General features: G+C 36.2%; 1 protein-coding gene across 2 annotated transcripts in view; it reads left to right on the top strand.

Annotated features, from left to right (window-relative positions):
• Positions 1–8,910, top strand: part of pdgfc (platelet derived growth factor c) — a 52,238-nt gene extending 43,328 nt beyond the window's left edge. The window contains exons 5-7 of one of the 2 annotated variants that reach the window (XM_079892856.1): positions 4,576–4,783; positions 4,882–5,102; positions 6,222–8,910. In XM_079892856.1, coding sequence (XP_079748982.1) covers positions 4,576–4,783; positions 4,882–5,102; positions 6,222–6,335 — 543 coding nt within the window. In that variant the 3' untranslated portion in view covers positions 6,336–8,910. The remainder of the gene's footprint in view (positions 1–4,575; positions 4,784–4,881; positions 5,103–6,221) is intronic. The other variant, XM_079892855.1, reaches the window with a different exon arrangement.
• The last annotated feature ends 9,966 nt before the right edge of the window (positions 8,911–18,876 follow it).

Here is an 18,876-nt window from a genome sequence, read left to right as displayed (position 1 = left end):
TCCTTGTTAGTCCAAAAACAACTTCTATTGAAACCAAGGTCTGCAAATGGCTCGTTTTGGAATGTGCCGATATTTGAAAGAATGCCTCTGCAGAAGATCAACACCTACTTCTACATCATCCCTTCACTGGTGCGTTAGTGAGATGAGAAGATAAAAGAAATGCAGGATCACTCTACTAAAATAACATTACCTTCTAAAGGTTCCTAATGCTAGGAAAGTGCTTATTTATTTTCAACTATGTGAATGTCTCAGAAGAGCAGTATTAGTTTGTTCGGGACATTTCACTGTGGATTCTTTGATAAATCAGTCCCATTTCAGCGCAGGCTTTGCAAACAGTAATGGACCCGACAGCAATGGCACAACATGCAAGTAACCATGTTAATTGTTACTGTTATAATCAATGTCTACACATGCTGTTTACATCATGTTTGAACTGTTAGTTATGATGAAAGTGCAGATATCATGCGCTCAACAGACAGTCTGACAGTCTGTCATTGGCTACAATGTTCATCGCTGCAACCTTTTGATCTAAATATAATGATATAATCAACACTTTTCATGATTAGTTAATCTCGACAGTTTTTGAGAGTTCCACGTGTAATACTTATTTCATATTCAAAATGCTAGCCAATCAGCAGTGGGCTTTTACAGTGAAGTCTCACAGCAGACACACCCCTTTCAACAGGGTGTTCAAATCAGAGGGCTGAAATCAGGGTAGAAAATGGCCTTTTATTTCTAAATTATGAAAATTTGTATGTAAAAATCATACTAACATTATAAGTGCACCTCAGGAAACATTATAAAATAATTGAATTTAGATTAAGTCCCTCTGAAACTTTCCACCTGCCTAGATCTGCTAGAGCAGTGGTTCTCAAGGTGCCCGCCAGGGGGGTATACAGGTACTGCAGGGGGTGCAGGAGATCCGCAGAAAAGGAAAAGAAGAAAAAAGATAAAAAAATCGGCCTTGGCATTGCCATGAATGACGGTTGGCTCTCTGCCTTTATAAAGCCACACTGAACACCAATTGTCTGAATCTTTCTTCTTCAGACCATTAACTTTGCAACACCTGAACAAGTCTGACATAAAAGTTCCTCACCACAGAAAAGACTTTCCTCAGCGGATGGCATCACAAGCTGTTATTGTGAACTCTCCACTCCCCTGCCGTGTTCTGGCTAGAAGACGTACAAGAAGCTGAGGCGTACAAGGCGGCCGATTATATATTGTTCATACAATGCAGCATCACTTGCCAAGCAGAGTAACAGGTTTGAGTCACATATGGTTGCTGAGGCAAAAACAAAGTTCAGGACAGACTTTTTTTTTTAAACCATTTTAAATTGGCAACAGCTTCTCTTCAAAAGAGAGAGGTTTACATGCAGTGTGAACACCGTATGCACTTGTACTGTATATAAGAACCTTTGTATTTGCCACTTGTTTTTAAAGTAATTGTAGATGGTGGTTTTGTTGGCCAGAACTTTCCTCTCAGCAGCAGCAGGACAACCACAAGTATTATTGAATTACATAAAGCATATCATTTCAAATACAATACCTATTCAAAATTTAGAGTTAGATATGTGGAAATTTCTCTTCTCTTCTTGCAACCGCTGTGTATGATTGGCATGCCACCAAGCATGGCCTTCACCAAAATATGTCCACAGTGTATCACCCACATTTTTGAGAGACCTCTGCACTGTTATTTGGTTTTCTACAGAACTGACTGCTCTTATGTGTGTTCTGACGGGCTACTGGCAGACATCTGAGTCTGTACTCTCATGTCCATCTGTTAAGCCATTTTCCTAGTAGTCTAACAGAACCCTACAACCTGCAAGCAATTTGAAACATCTTGGTGTCAAGCTGCAGAACATAAATGAGGCCATTATTTTTCAGATAATATTTTACCTTTAAAATCAATGCATCTGTTATAAAATTTGATGACATAAAAGAGGAATATGTTGGAGGAAAGGTGCCTTAAATGTGACTGTGATTTATGCATTTTTAAATTCCTGGATTTTTAAGTTCTTAGTTTTAAATGGCACTTAGTATTTCCTAATTTAAAAAGTTTAACCAAAATAAATTAATGTCTGAGTGTGGATAGTGCATTTCTACAGTGGCATCAGTTACTAAGGGCACCCTTAAATCATTTTAAAATTCAGATTATGCCTGCATAATAGAATTCTAAATTATGGGGAAGGTATTGTCTTTTTTTTCTATTAATATGTTAAATTTCAATATATGATGCTATGTTTTATATCTGAAAGTCTCCTAAATGTCTTATCTTGTTAGCAAAGTTGCACAAGCGCTGTTTTATCCACCTCAGAAGGGACGTTTGGCTGTGGCTTTAAAGACCATGGCTCAGAGGATCTTTAATTGACAGGTTGAAAGAGTGCCTCACATTCACAAGCTGTTAATGGTTTCCATTCCCCACCACTGACCAGCGCCAAAACTGGAAGCCAATTTTCAGCATTGAAGGACAGCTGAATGTACAGGTCATTGTAACTGCTCTTGAGCAACAGTAAAATTACAACAAAAAAAAAAAAAAAAAAATTGTGTGCAGTTGATTTACATCTTTAGCGATTTATGACTAAAGATATATTAAAGTACACAACACAATAATTTTAGTTCACGTCAGGCGCGAGTGAAAGTAATGGTGACTTGCAGTTCAGTAAGTCAGATGTTAATTCACTATTCATTATAATGATACAAACAGGTCACTTGGGAGTTCTTGAGTCCTGAACAATTCAAAGGACAATAAAATATTTGGCTCATTAGAGTCATACATTTGTGAATCTGACTAAACTGTTTGTTTTTGCATGTGAACAAGGCAAAGAAACAACGCGCTGTATTTGTTTTATTTTCAAGAATCCTATTTTACTCTTCACATTCATGTGGGTTTATAAGTATTTTTTGTGTTTCTTAATAAATAAATATATATAGTAAATATATAAGTGACATCAAACTAAGAAGTACTAAAGGTCTTTCATTCCTTGCCATAATGCCCACATACAGTATTCTTGTACTGAGAGACATTTTTCCAGTGCTTGACCCAGACGCTCTCAATCAATCTGTCTTGGTGACCTTATTTACACTGTTTGTGGCATCAATGCAATTTTTATCATTGTAGAAATCTCAGGCCTTCCATTGACACTTTGTCCTTTACACAATGGTAACCATGCCAACTCACTCCTCACTTGTTACCTGGTTTTAGAGTGCGGCATTGGACGTGTCATTCACAGGGGGATTATGTTAGTATGCCTGAATTAAGCTTCTGGGAAAAGGACATGCTGACAGATGCCACGGCACCCGAAGCAGTGGAGCAGAGTTGAACTGAGTGCAGAAATGTGGCTTCCTGCAGGTTGCCTAACACCATCGGTATCAGTGTTGCTGCCCTGGCACACATCTTTAATTGTGTGTTTGAGTTCAAACAGGGTGGACAGGTTAATTGATCCTATAGATAAGCCAGTGTCAATCATTAACTCATCTAGCAAAACCATGCAGTGTCTTATTAACTGATAATTTGGTAATACATTTATTTTCATATCTTAATTTAAATATTCTTGCTATTCGAGCTATAGGAAATTTACTATTGTCTGTAGAGAAAAAAACTGGGTCCAACAAGGACTGAAAAAGTAGTGGAAGGCCAAAATGTACCACTCCTCAAGAAGTGTCCAGCCTTCACAACAGATACTTAACTAGTCTTCAGCTTACAGCACAGCTCAGTGACATGTGTGATGCACCATTCCACTGCCAACATCCACTGTCGCTAGAAGGCTCAGAGATGCAGGGCAGATGAGCAGAATTTCCTGCAAGAAACACTCCTGAAGGCTACAAATAAAGCAAAGTGATTAAAGTGGGCGAAAACACACAAGAATTTGTCAGTGAATGACAGGAAGAAAGTTCTGTGGACTGATGAGTCCAAATTTGAATAATGTATGTAAAACAGAGAACAGGAGAGGTGTTAACAGACTGCCTCACACACCCACAGTGAAACATAATATACAGTTTATATACTGTATGTATGTTCACTGTCCAATTCTTGTGTATATATATATATATATATATATATATATACAGTGAGGAAAATAAGTATTTGAACACCCTGCTATTTTGCAAGTTCTCCTACTTAGAAATCATGGAGGGGTCTGAAATTGTCATCATAGGTGCATGTCCACTGTGAGAGACATAATCTAAAAAAAAAATCCAGAAATCACAATGTATGATTTTTTAACTATTTATTTGTATGATACAGCTGCAAATAAGTATTTGAACACCTGAGAAAATCAACGTTAATATTTGGGAATTTTCTGCATTCTAAATAGACTGCAATATGCAATAATATGTAATTTCAGTTACTCCTTAACTGGAGATTATGCAAAATCAATCTGCTATTAAGTGATATGTTCCTTGGTTTTGCTTTGTTTCCTCTCACATCACAGCTAAGCATGTGAAATTAAAGCATTAAACAATTCTAAAAATAAACCAGGCCTCTGCAGAACACTTTTAAAATCACCTGTTAAAAATAAAAAGTCCCCTATGGAGTGGCTGCCGTAGCACTGATTTCTTGTTTGATTGTGTGTTCAGAGGCAGTCGGAGCCCGAGGCCCCTGCAGTGATGCCTGCATGGATGCAGAGTGTGGATGTTCTGAGGGAAGCTGTAGCTGGCTTCAGCACAATGGAGGAGGTGATGAAATACCTGGAGCCAGATCGCTGGCAGGTGGACATGGAGGACCTCTACAAGCCTAACTGGCAGGTGGTGGGCAAATCGTTCTTCCATCAAAAGAAATCCAGGGGTAAATATCCTGAATTTGGAAGTACTTAAAGTCAATTGAAACATTGGAACATACTTTTTTTTTTTTTTTTAACCTGCCGTCTATTTTTGTTTGCGTAGGAATGGTGGACCTGAACCTGCTTCGTGAGGAGGTTAGACTTTACAGTTGCACTCCACGGAACTTTTCTGTCTCATTGCGTGAGGAGCTGAAAAGGACGGACGCCATCTTCTGGCCCAGCTGCCTGCTGGTGAAGCGCTGTGGAGGGAACTGCGCATGCTGCTCTCACAACTGCTATGATTGCCAGTGCTCGCCTACCAAAGTGGTCAAAAAATATCATGAGGTATAGCAAAGAACAAAAGGCCTTCCATTACTCTACATTTCTTTTACTTATAACTTCTTATATGAATAAAAACGATGTATCTCACGCAACATTTCTGCTATTTATATCTTAATGTCATTGTGATGTTGATGTTTTCAGATTATGATTAGTGCATGTCCAACAATTAAACATTAGCATTATACATACCAAATCAAAGGTTTTTTGTAGGCTTTATATGGGTCTTACCTCTAACCCAAATGAGGTATAATACTATAATTACTTAACTTATTGTCTATAGGGCCACTTACTTAATTTATTATTTCTAACAATTAATAATAATATAATCTATCTGTTCTCCAAACTGCTTGTCCTATGTAGGGTCATTGGGATGCTGGAGTTTGTATATTTATAAAAAAATATATTTATATATTACAAGATACAACAATTTGTATGGTCCTGTCAAGCAGACAAAAACATGAACATGATGAATAGGACATGTGGCTTTGCATGGTTAAACAACGTACAGGTATTATCACTTAGGGTGTACTCACTTTTGTTGCCAGCTATTTTGACAATAATGGCTGTATGTTGAGTTATTTTCTGAGGACAGTATACTGCTATAGCAGCACATTGACTACTCTAAAATATATCCAAGTTTCATTTCTATAGTATTGTCCCTTGAGAAGATGTGAGGGGTGTACTCACTTTTGTGAGATACTCTATCTATCTATCCATCTATCCATCTATCCATCTATCCATCTATCTATCTATCTATCTATCTATCTATCTATCTATCTATCTATCTATCTATCTATCTATCTATCTATCTATCTATCTATCTATCTATCTTCTAGTATTTGTATCCATTTAGATGTATCTATTATTCATGTGTTCATGTTTATTATATATTTATATTTTATCTATGTTTAAATGCATAGTATATGAATATAAATGCTTGTGGCACATTTAATTTGAGTTGGTTCTAAAATTGATTCTGACTTTAGAGAAAATGTAAGTGTAAATCATGATTTGGACATGGTTAGTGAATGAAACAAAGTGGGTGTAAATGGTAAAGTTATTATATGTTTAAGTGCTTGAATAATTTTTTGTGTGTGTCTATATTTGTCTGTTTTTGTGCAGGTTCTGATGCTGAAACACAGGGCAGGGAGTCGGGGACTGCAAAAGACTCTAACGGATGTCCCCCTGGAGCACCATGAGGAGTGTAGCTGTGTCTGTAAAAATGACTCAGACTAAAGCGGTCCCACCGAGAGAGAGCTACACTGGCCCCCCACAGACTCACCCAGGAAAATATGTCTTGCTTTGTGCATAAATGAGCGCGAGTTTTTACCCTGACGTTGCAAACTAATGAAACCCAGCGCTGGATATCTTTTTATCTTGACTTATCTAAGCCTGCGGTTCCACTGGTTTTGGGCTCGCAAACCATAAAGAATTGACCCATGAAGAAGAAGAGAGCATGGAGTATTTGGAGGAAAATTGGACACGGTCTTGCTTGTCTGTGTGTATGTGGAGGTTTGTGAACAATGTGCTTATGTACATTTGTGAGAGGTAAATTGTGGTTTGTTGCAGGTTCAGAAAATGAGGTATTCCAGGATAACTAGAGAGCCTGAAGTGAGGTTGCTATTACTTGGGGGAACAAGTGGATTTGGCATGTTCTTTTACATCATTTTTTTCTTTACTTATTTTTTTACAACTTAAATCTCAAAGGACCTTGACTATGCATCCACTTTCAGCGATCCAAGGACATTTTTTGAGGTGGCATGAACATTCTCCTCAATAGCATCCCAAAGAAATTGACTAAACTGTGTCATAAACCAGTATTTCGTCGCCTACTCATCTGTGAAATGAAATTAGACATTTTCATTAATAATTCTTAAAGAATATTCCAGGAAAGATAAGGATGTCCATCTGTTTTTAAACCAGATCTGAGCGGTCATGTCTGCATTTTCTGCTCATTTACCATGAACTATAGACTCTTATGAGAATGACTCCATTCAAGAGAGAACGCTAAAATACAAAAGTGAATCTTGTGTAAATACATTTCAAATTGTGATTTGTCAACTTTTTCTATGTCATTATTGTTTTTGGTACGAAAATATTTTTTCCCCTTTCATAATCGCTGTAGTATTCTCAGTATTAGTCACCCTTTTGTAGAGACATTCATTCGTGTTGTTGTTGTTGTTGTTTTAATAGAGATAACTGAAAAGAGATAAGATCGTTATTTTGACTGGAGACAAAATATTCTGAAAACTATTAGATGTTCATGTAAATAGACTTTTTAGAAGTTAAAGGGACATAGAACTGCCAGTAACATATTCCACTACCATTAAACGGTTAACTAAATTGTTGTGGTTTTTCCAAATGGCACTTAAAGCATTGGTTTGTTCAAGTAATCTGCAGTTGTCAGGGAACCTATAACTGTGAACTATTAACTGCAATCTGTCTTCATCGATTGAGAGCGTAATTAGATGTAAAAGACGTGTCTCTGCATTAAGACAGTGATCTCTTACAGTTACATTACACATTTAATTTCCTTGTTTTGTTGGGAGGGGAATGATCACAACTGCATGGAGTCGATTATGTGAATGCTGAAACAATATAACAAACCATGACACTGGTGTAAAATGAAGACAATGTGATTTATTCACAAATCATCATAAATTCAGTTTTGATTTACTGGAAAAAGGAGCTGAGCAAACAAGACATGCAGCATTATTCACATATTTTTAATCCGCCTTAGATGACCTTTTCGGCTGTCATTTTGTCAGACTATTATTCTTTGATGTAATATTTTTGTGGCTTGTTTTCATACTTTGATCACAGATTCCTCACACTTGGCAAACCAATTTAACAAGCCACCCACTGTAAGCAGGCTTTGAGATCATCTTTAAAAGAAGAAAGGCTCGTTTTTTGTGCATTCTGACAGAGGGGATGAGAATCTGCATTTTGTTGATGTGTCATGTGAAAGTGAGAGAAGTCCCTTGATGTTGTTAAACAGCACACAGAAATGTAAATCATGAGGTTTCTCTTCATGGGACTCATTTACGGCTCTGAGAGATGTTAAAGAATGATTGTAAAGGGTGTTCCTCATCATCTCTTGATGGTTTACATCTTGAAATGTGTGTGTCAGTTCGGATCATCGTCAGATCCCCTGTACATTGGAGTCTTAAAGTGATGTGAAGTGTATTCTTTTTTTTCTGTTAAAATACTTTCTTCTAACCCATCTTAAATTGGAGAGACCTAGCCATTCATGGGTTGATGATGTAAACAAAAATGTAAACACAGTGGTTCTGTTATGTTATCAAAACTCTTGCTTTGTTAAAAATCATATTTTTGCAATATAGTTTGGTCACGTTAGTTAATACTTTAATACTTTGTTAGAGGTCATTACTAGGGTCTGGTTTCACAGACAGGGCTTAGATTAAGCTAGGATTAGGCCTTCGTTCAATTAGGACATTTAAGTAGCTTTTATAAACGTACCTTAGAAAAAAACGTTACTGTGCACTTTGAGACAAATCAATGGCACTGATATATTTTAAGATATGTCAGTGCAAGTAGCTTTCAGTTAAAACAGCTCAAACATGCATTTTAGTCTGGGACTAGGTTTAAGCCTTGTCTGTGAAACCGGAAAGACTCTTAATATGAATTAGCACAGGTCTGCATTTTCTACAGAGGCTAGGGAAATTCACTGTCACAGTTAATTGTAAAAAATGATGGCTGCAAATTTATGAGATTGTCTGGGAACAAAGCATTAATGTATTTAACCAGATGTGCGTATATGAGCGTTGCACTGTGGGCTTGGTCTTATTTAGATAATTACAGGGTATGTGTTCTGTGGTTCTCCAGGAACTGGCTGTGGTTTCTGGGTAATGTAATGACCTGACATCTGAGTGACATTAATCAGTGATGATGACAGTTTGCCTTTCCACTGCTTGTGTCGTTGTGAAGCAGTCACGTTTTAGATAAACTAAAATCTTACACTACTGTTCAAAATGTTTGGGTTTGCTTTTTAAAGAAGTTCACGAATGCTGCATTTAATTGATCAAAAATCAAATTAAAAAGTAATGGTGAAATATTTTTACAATTTAAATAAAATGTATATTTTAAATGTAATTTATTCATGATTAAGCTGAACTTTCAGCATCATTATTTCAGTCTCACATGGTCCTTCAGAAATTATTCGAATATGCTGTGATTCAACGCTATCTCACGACCAGTGATTAAAAGGTGGCTAATTCGTACGTTCATATGAATTGGGCAACTTGTAAAATATGTACGATTTAGCAAAAATCGTACGAATTAGCCACCTCGTAAAATTCGTATAAAAGTATTCATTTCTTTAAACACAAATATTACTGATCCTAAACTTTTGAATGGAAGTGTATACACAAATTCATACGATTTGTCTAAACCCACGTGATGGGTAAGTTTAGGGGCGGGATCAGGGATAGGTCATTCGTTCGAATTCATATGAATTGGGCAACTCGTAAAATATGTACGATTTAGCAAAAAATTTACACCTTCATTTCTTTAAACAAAAATCTTACTGATCATAAACTTTTGAATTGTTGTGTTTACACAAATTATTTATTTATTTTTTACATCCTGACTAATACAATCTATATATTACTTTTAAAATTGCACAATTCTACTATTATGCCTAATCTTGCCTGTTTTATACATGTAACTTTGTGCACTCAGTTTTAGATTTATAAAAATACACAAGTAACAGCATGCCCACTGAAAAACATTTATTCCAAAAGCACAAGTCCAAGCTGTAACTGCACTAAAAGTAACAGTCAGATGTGGTTTGATTCCCTTTAGCACTGAATATGCATAACTCATAAGCAGGGTCTGCAATCTCTTTCTAGAACATTCAGTGCTTTTACCGCACAAAACATTACAGTCACATTGTCTCACACATCATGTGTGTGTGTGTGCGTGCGTTAACAAGCTTATTCCGAAGGGGCAGGGAAAAGGCCATTTGTCTTGGAAAACCTTAATCTGTCATGTCCGATTAGAACAGATAGAGGGCAAAGTGTAGACTACTGCATTTGCCTCTAGTCTTTGAATAATGCATGTACTTCATAGGCCCGTATACGTATTCAGGGTCCTGGAAGGTTAATACATCTAATGCTGTTTTTATAATCCAAACTAAGTTAATATAAGTGAGCTTTGACTTTCTGAAGTGTTGATGTAGACAAGATGGCAGAGCGGTCAAGGCCACACTACACTGTGTGTCGCACATGTGAGTGAAAATCACATTTTCCTCAGGTGGTGGGTTACAGTTTGGTTCAATCTCAAGGAGCTGACAATTTAAAACTTGAAAGTGTGGTTCCAGTCCTGCTACATTATCAGTTAACTAGATTTGCATTTCCTGAAATGCCATAATGGAAACAGCTAAAGATTAAATGAATAAACCAGTTTTTAGATGTAGCCTACCTTAGTGTTTAAAGTTGGCATAAAACAGAAGTTGCGATAATACCTTCTTTAAGCAGCACAACTGTTTTAAACATTGGTTAAGAAGAAATGCTTCTTGAGCACCATATCATAATATTAGAGTGATTTCTGAAGGATCATGTGACACTGAAGACTGAATAATGATGTTGAAAATTCAGCTTATCAGAAGAATAAGTTGCATTTTAAAATATGTTAAAGATAAAAACAAATGTAAAAAAAAAATATATATATATATATATATATATATATATATATTTATTATTATTTTTCTCATGTCATTCCAAACCTGTAAGACTTTTGTTCATCTTTGGAACTCAAATGAAGATATTTTGAATGAAATTTGAGCTATTTCTGCCTCTCCATTGATAGCTACACAACTACCACTTTGATGCTAAAAAAGTTCATAAAGAGATAGTAAAATGAATCCATGTGAATTGAGTCCAAGTCCAAACAGTTAATTTTCTGAAGAGACACGACTGCTTCATCAACTCACACATCAGTTACGGTAAATGGAAGCTCAGGCAGTTTGCTTGATGCGCGAGAACCAATGAGGTTCTTTCTCATGTGTTAAGCAGCACGTTTGAGCTTCCGGAAGAACCAATGAGGTTTGTTCTCATGCGTCAATCAGGTTCGATTGAGCTTCTGTTTGTGTTTGCTGATCAATGTTGAATTGATGCAGCGTTGTTTTATGTGAATAAAAGCCTAAATTTAATCTGTTCATCATATAAAGCCTCAAAGTGGTAGTTGCGTAACTGACTATGGAGAGTCCAGAAAGCTCTCAGATTTCATTAAAAAGATATTTGTTTTCCAAAGATGAAAGAAAATTCTTACAGGTTTGGAACGGCATGAGGGTGAATAATTAATGAAATAATTTTTGAGTGAACTAAACCTTTAAATAGTTTCTTATTAGCTTGCATATTACTAGCATATTGGCAATAATGTAATATACTGTATTAATGCCTTATTCTGCATCCCTTAATCCTACCCAATACCTAAACTTAACCACTACAACAACTACCTTACTATTAATAAGCAGTAAATTAGGAGTTTATTAAGTCATATTAAAAGAGAATATGTGTTCTCCAAACTAAAGTCCTTCGTCCTTCAGATGAGAAACCGAGGTCCTGACTCTCTGTGGTCTATAAAAATTCCAGGATGTCCTTCGAAAAAGAGTAGGGGTGTAACTCCGACATCCTGGCCAAATTTGCCCCTTGGCCTCTGTCCATCATGGCCTCCTAATCATCCCCATATACTGATTGGCTTCATCATTGTCTCCTTTCCACCAATAAGCTGGTGTGTGGTGGGCGTTCTGGCACAATATGGCTGCTGTCGCATCATCCAGGGGCATGCTGCACATTGGTGGTGGTTGAGGAGATCCCCCCCTTCCATGTAAAGCACTTTGAGTACCCAGAAAAGCGCTATATAAATGTAACAAATTATTATTATTATTATTATTATTATTATTATTATTATTATTATTAAAGTGTGATCAGAAAAACTGATTGGACACCAAAGGCTGAAAATATACATTGAAACCAAAAAATTTTTTTTTTACATGTTTTAAATCTATTTGGGCTGGATAAATTGTGGAAGCTCAATGTTTAAATCTTAAGGGTTTTGAAAAACTCTTAATCAGAATGTTTGAGGAATATCAATGCAGCGTTGCCTTTAAGCTCTGCAATAAAGATCCCACATACATAGTAATTGCTTTGTGTTAACAGTTGTAGATCAATAAAGTGAGCTTGGGATGATTATAGCCTGGGGTTTAAGGATCTCTGTTAATGAGAAGGTCTTAAGTCTGATGAAAAAGAAGCGAAGAAAAAAAAAAAGAGGTTTGCTTCTGAAACAAGGCAAATGCAAATAATGTTAAACTAAAAACAGGAGAAGCCATAGTTTGATAGTTTATAATTGCTTGTGTATCTAGAACTGTTCAGTATTTTATTCAGTGTGTGTGTATATTATATATATATATATATATATATATATATATATATATATATATATATATATATATATATATATATATATATATAGGCCTATATATACTAAAACACTCACTATGGAACTGTGAACATCTTAGTGGCTATTTATACTGAGACATATCATTATGCAAATGAAAAAAGAAAAAGAAAAAAAACATTGCAGATGTAAGGCATCTTAATGTCAAAAGCATTAAAGGAACGTCATTGCATTGCTACTTTCTTCATATGTGACAGAGCAGCTTCTTCATAGACCTATACAGCCTTGTTTTGCAATGTGCTGATGCATGTTCTCATGCGCACGTTCTCATAATAAACACTGACCTGTGCAGTCTATAGAGGGCTGAGCTGGACCCGCTGGGAATGAGCCAAGGCTACAACAATGTCCTTCACTCAAAGGGGTCATTATCAAGAAATGCTGACTTGTGCCCTATTTATACCCCCTAGCTTAATACTGCTTAATTAAAAAAAAAAAAAAATTAATTCACACAAAATCTTCTATTTTGAGTGAGAGAGGGAGAGAAAATGACCAATCGTTTCGTTATAAGACCCTTACTCCTCAGCTGGGATCGTGTAGAGCCCTCCGAAGCTGCATTGAAACTGCAATTTGGACCTTCAGCCCGTTGGTCCTCGTTGAAGTCTGGAATGTTTTCCTCAAAAAAACATAATTTCTTTTCGACTGAAGAAAGAAAGACATGAACATATTGGATGATGTGGGGGTGAGTAAATTATCAGGAAATTTTAATTATCACATTGTTCAAGTAGCAAGTTTCTCCTAAAGCCTATTTCAATGTTTCTTTATTGTTTACACTTATATTGGCCTGTCAAACCCAAGATTTCAGATATATTTTTTGTTACAGATTTGTGTAGTTTTTGGTCAGCATTCAAAAATATTGAATGGGAATAATGTGATTTGATGTGCCTGTAACATTCAAACCCGAAAAATTCTGAAGGTTCCAGAGTTGGCAAAAACATGTATTGAAAGAGAAATATTTTAGGTTATTATTATTTTATTTATTTTTTAATAAAAAGTGTTTTATTACAAGGCATACCTAAACTAAGTGATTGTGCTGGAATTTATGAATTCAAAGTCAAAAGTCATTTTTCAAATGTAATGACCCTGAATTTTTCAGGGACAAATTACTCACAATTTGCAAAAATATGTTTACCAAAAATTCTTTTTGATCTTGAATAATACCATAACGCTTCACTTGCCCTTATGTCCGGCAAGGTAATGCATGGAAAAAGCGGGTGCGAATAAGGTGCCTGGTGCCTGATCTCACATTCACACATTATCTTCCCCATATGACCCTGAGGCTCAGAGAGGTCAGCCTCACTCACTCCAAAAGATTCATGGGTAATCAGTCTAGAGGAAGTCCCTGTTGAGCTGAGCCTACTGGACGCTTACAACCATCTGACACTGACAGATGCTGTTTCACCCTTTCACACAATATGCATAGTGCTGACCAGAGACTATGTACTCTGCTTACCCTGCTGCTACAAATTTTAATAAAAGTAACTTTCAAAACTAAAGCGAATGACTTAGAATATTGCATAGCGAGGACACAAACTCCTCAAAATGTATTCACTACACTTAGATCATGAAAAATAATATCACAAAAACACACACATAAAGAAAAAGAGACCCTATGTGAACGTATTAGACTGAGATAAATGAGATCTATATCATATTTATTATTCTTTCCAAATAGGAACCTCCACTCAACCACAACTTCCTTGATGGTATTTTCACTCCAGGCCATCATTTATCCCCTTTGCCTATTCCACTGACATGACTGGTAAGGAATTTATATTTACATGTGGTTCTAACTGCATGTAAAAACAAAAGATAGGCAAAATGGCTTTTAATGGGAAAGGGACAGTAGGTCAAATCTGTCTCCCTAACAAAGTATATAAACATTCACAATAAACACTATATTATTGGCCATCATTATAAGCAATATATACTGTATATAATACAGTTGGATATTATATATATATATGTATATATATATATATAATATCCAACTTTATTAGCATACTTACAGTACACACACATAAAGCAATCTCAACTGCTTGGCACTAATTTCAACGCATTTATATAAAGTTGGGTACATATAAAAGACAAATACAACAATTAGTTATGTCTTTCTATATCAACAAATACTGTATATTAATAATTATTAATTTATTATTATCATATATATATATATATATATATATATATATACAGCGGGGGAAATAAGTATTGAACACGTCATCATTTTTCTCAGTAAATATATTTCCAAAGGTGCTATTGACATGAACTTTTCACCAGATGTTGATAACAACCCAAGGAATCAGTACATACAAAGAAACCAAAACAAATAAGCTCAGAAATTAAGTTATGTGTAATAATGTGAAATGACACTGGGAAAAAGTATTGAACACATGAAGAAAGGGAGGTGCAAAAAAGCATGGAAAGCCAAGACAACAGCTTAAAACTATTAGTAATTAAAAAGCAGTCCAGCCCCCTGTCCGTGCAAATTAATAACAGCTGGTTCAGTCCCAACGGCTGGCCTACAAAAAGGTCTCATTGCCAAGGTGTCACACAAGACACATCTCATGATGGGTAAAAGCAAAGAGCTGTCTCGAGACCTTCGCAACCTAATTGTTCCAACACATAATGATGGCATTGGTTATAGGCACCATTCTAAGCTTCTGAATGTTCCAGTGAGCGCTGTTGGGGCCATAATACGGAAGTGGAAAGACAATCATTTCACCATAAATTTGCCTCGACCAGTGCTCCTCGCAAGATTTCTGACAGAGGAGTGAAAAGAATAATCAGAAGAGTTGTCCAAGAGTCCACATACACACAAATATATACAAATACAATATATACACATTATATAAACAAAAACTTATGTTAGATGTGATTAATCACGATTAATCGATTTGACAGCACTAGTATATAAAATATAATTATTGTTAATATCATCATTAATAATTTATATTTATATATATATATATACAGTTTATATACAGTATGTTTGCTTGTTTCTTTATTGTTGACATGCATTATGATGATAATAGTTATTTTGAGCTATTCCAGCTGGATGCAAAGAACCCTACACAAGGGTTCACATTTTATTGAGAACTTTTATTGACCTTGGACTGTGCCTTGAATCAGGTCTTTGTAACAACGGAGAAAAACATACCGCACAGTGTAGCTAAAGAAATCATGAGAAGGTGGAGCTGAAGGGGCATGTGCCTGGAAAATGTTCACTTCTTCAAGGAAAAAAAAAACCTTCATTATTGAGTTCGACTTTTGGACATCGCTGTCAAATGAGTCAGCTTTGCAATTACTCATGCTTGTATAAGAACAATGTTTTCATCAGACCACCCAAATCCATGGAGGTCATTCTAGAAGCAGCCCAAATGATGAGAACATAGTCCCAACCCTTCAGTTCTCCTTCTCCTGAATTGTGAGGGGGAAACTGCCCAGAGAACACCTGAGAGACAGAATGCTAGAAAGCAAGTGACCCTGTCTTAACGTTGTGTAGTTTGACCCTAGCTGTCTTGAATTCATGTTTTAGCCTGCAAGGTACCCGGCATTACAAACAGACCATCTCTTTGTTAGTCATACAGACCTAATGGCGCTGGAGAATGGTGCAAGCCTCCTCCATTTTCCCCTCATTCCTCTTTGACCTTACTGAAAATAGGGTCACAAACCACATGTGAAGACTTCCATATTACAAGTCAGCAGTCCACAAAATGTGCCATTCACATCTAAACACCAATTTCCAGGCTCTCTAATCCACATCAGTGATGTGGTTGTTCAGAGAAGCGAGAAAAAGGGGGAAGAGAGGAGAAGAAAAAACAACAGCTGGGGTCAGTTTACTCTTTAATGGTTGAAGGTTTACAAATTTAGGAAACCACTGATGCCTAACACAGTGGAAGGATCTCATTTTGAAAAGGAGAAGTTTCCGCCCTTTTCCAAGCCAGCTCCTGGAAAGTTTTAACTAGACGTCCCTCTTCATTAGGAGACTTCCCTGTGAATACACCATGTGCATTCAGCACCCACTGCCCCAGCTAGAGTCTAATGTGAGGAAAATGTCTGTTTGTCTTGGCATGGGGACGAAGCAGTGCATGGCATACATAGGGTGTTAGTCTGCTTTTACAGCTCCCGTTGCTCTTTGTAAACTGCCGAAACGGAAGGAAGGCTCTTAGTAAATCCCTTCAATCCCCCGGTGTTAGAAAATCTATAATATTTCCTCCTTTCATTTAAAAAAAAAGTATTAGGTGAATATGACAGCCAAACTGTTGGAATTAGTTTGGGGAACAAGGAATGTATTATAGCAGGATCAATAATGTGTGTAATAAAGAACGCTCAGGTCAGGCATGGCCAGGCTGTGACGGAATCTGCTGACCTTTTTCACATTTTCTGAATATTTGTTATATATAGCTAAGAGTAGCTACTGCACTCTTTAATAATTAAAAGCATCAATATGATGATAGTATGATAGTAAAAAAAATGTTAAACAAATACATGTTTATTTTCTGATTGAATGATAAATACTGTGATGTTTTCTGAAACTCTATTGTAAATTGAATCTAAATGATGTAAATTCAAATACAAACTTTGCAAATGTATAAACACTTATTTAAATTATGAATCCAAGTAAAAGTAAAATGCCCTCTCCTCTTTATATAACACATAACTTTTGAAACACGTTAGTGTACTTACTGTTCTATTTATTTATACTTAATTCTATTACACATACTGTACTTCATTCTAATTGGTCAATCGTTATATTCAGTGGTCTCGCAAATGAAACCGGATCGACTTTTATGTCATGTATAACACCATGCATCTTCATTGGTAATATTACCGTAATATTGTTACAGTGTTCATTGATTATTTTGTACGTTGTAATGAATTATTTTGTCTTAGCAGAAGCTTTAAAATATAAAGAGGAAATATTATAAAATATTTTCTCAAATTATTGAGTAGCCATGTAATAAACAGCATAATACAGTAAGCCTATCAATATTGTGAATGAAACGGAGTGCTGAGTGGTTTTATACATTCTCCCTTACTTATTGAATCTTTGCTTTACCAGCTTATTCCTGACCAAAATGGCAGCATTATCCATTTTTTTTTTTGTGATCTCAGTCATGGCTTTGGGTCAATGTACACCCATCTCTTGCTCTCCCTCTTTCTCTGTGGGAGTCTGAACAGGGTGGAACTTGCTTGACTTCACTCAGATGGCCTCTGTCCAAGGCAAACGGTCCAGATTCTCCAAGGCAGGGTGCTGCTCTGGGATGCCATTGACCTAAATCACTGGTCCGCTCCATGGTAAGAGGTTACAAAGCCTCACAATGCCTCTTTGAATTAGTTTGAACACTAGCGGAGTCTTTAGCTGATGTATACCTCCAAGCATTTGACAGCCTCGCCTTCTTACACTGTATATCGGGGTTGTGTCCAATTTCACCAAGAAAGAAAAGTATCATATAAACACAGTGTCTCAGAATTTCAAAGCATCTGTTAAGAGTATTTCTGAGCTCTTTGAAGATAAATTGCAAGGCTTTGTAGTGAAAACTTTGATGGTTTCTACAGATTGGATATTTGGAATATTTTTTATAAGTTCTTTGTAAAATCAGATGCTTCTTTTCTCTGTGCTGTCTCACATAATACCTCTTAGCACACTTGATTCCATGGTCTTTTATTGCAAATCAAACTTCTTAGTCTACTCTCAACAGGCCTTTGAAGTCTGTATTCCATTTGTAAGATCAAACAGCTCAATATAAAAGAATTACCATGAAGTCATGATAAAAAAAGTTATCTATGTGTGTTACCTAACTTACAGCAACATACCTTAGGGTTTGGTACGATGGTCACAGACATTCAAACACGTTTTTTGCTGTAGGTTTGGTCAGTGTTCAGCATTTCTGGCACACATTAAAGCTGTCGGTTCAGCAGTGAGTTTGTAATTAATGCTATACTATGGTCTCTTTTGCCCGTCTGGAGCTTCTCTTTCCTAAATTCTTTCACTTTATTTTTATAAGAAGTCTCATGTCGCCAGCGTGACACAACTCATAACTATTCAGCAAGAAAGCCCATAACAGTCAGGTATAAATTATCCCTTTGTTGGCTTTGAAACTCTTTGTCCAGCAGTATCAGGAGATCTGATAAAGGACTTTTAGAAAAAAAGATTGCAAATTGTTCTCCAAAGTAGGTCGACCCTCCAAACTGGCCTTAAGACACAGAGAGTTATGAGGAAGTTAACAATGTCCCCCAAGTCATGAGAAAAAGGTAATATCTCATGTCAGCTGTAGCCAGTCAGACAGCCTAATGG

This window comes from Squalius cephalus (assembly GCF_949319135.1).
Source record: "Squalius cephalus genome assembly, chromosome: 14".
Classification (NCBI taxonomy): domain Eukaryota; kingdom Metazoa; phylum Chordata; class Actinopteri; order Cypriniformes; family Leuciscidae; genus Squalius; species Squalius cephalus.
The sequence above is the reverse complement of the archived record's forward strand: the minus strand, read 5'-3'. Positions and strand labels throughout refer to the sequence as shown.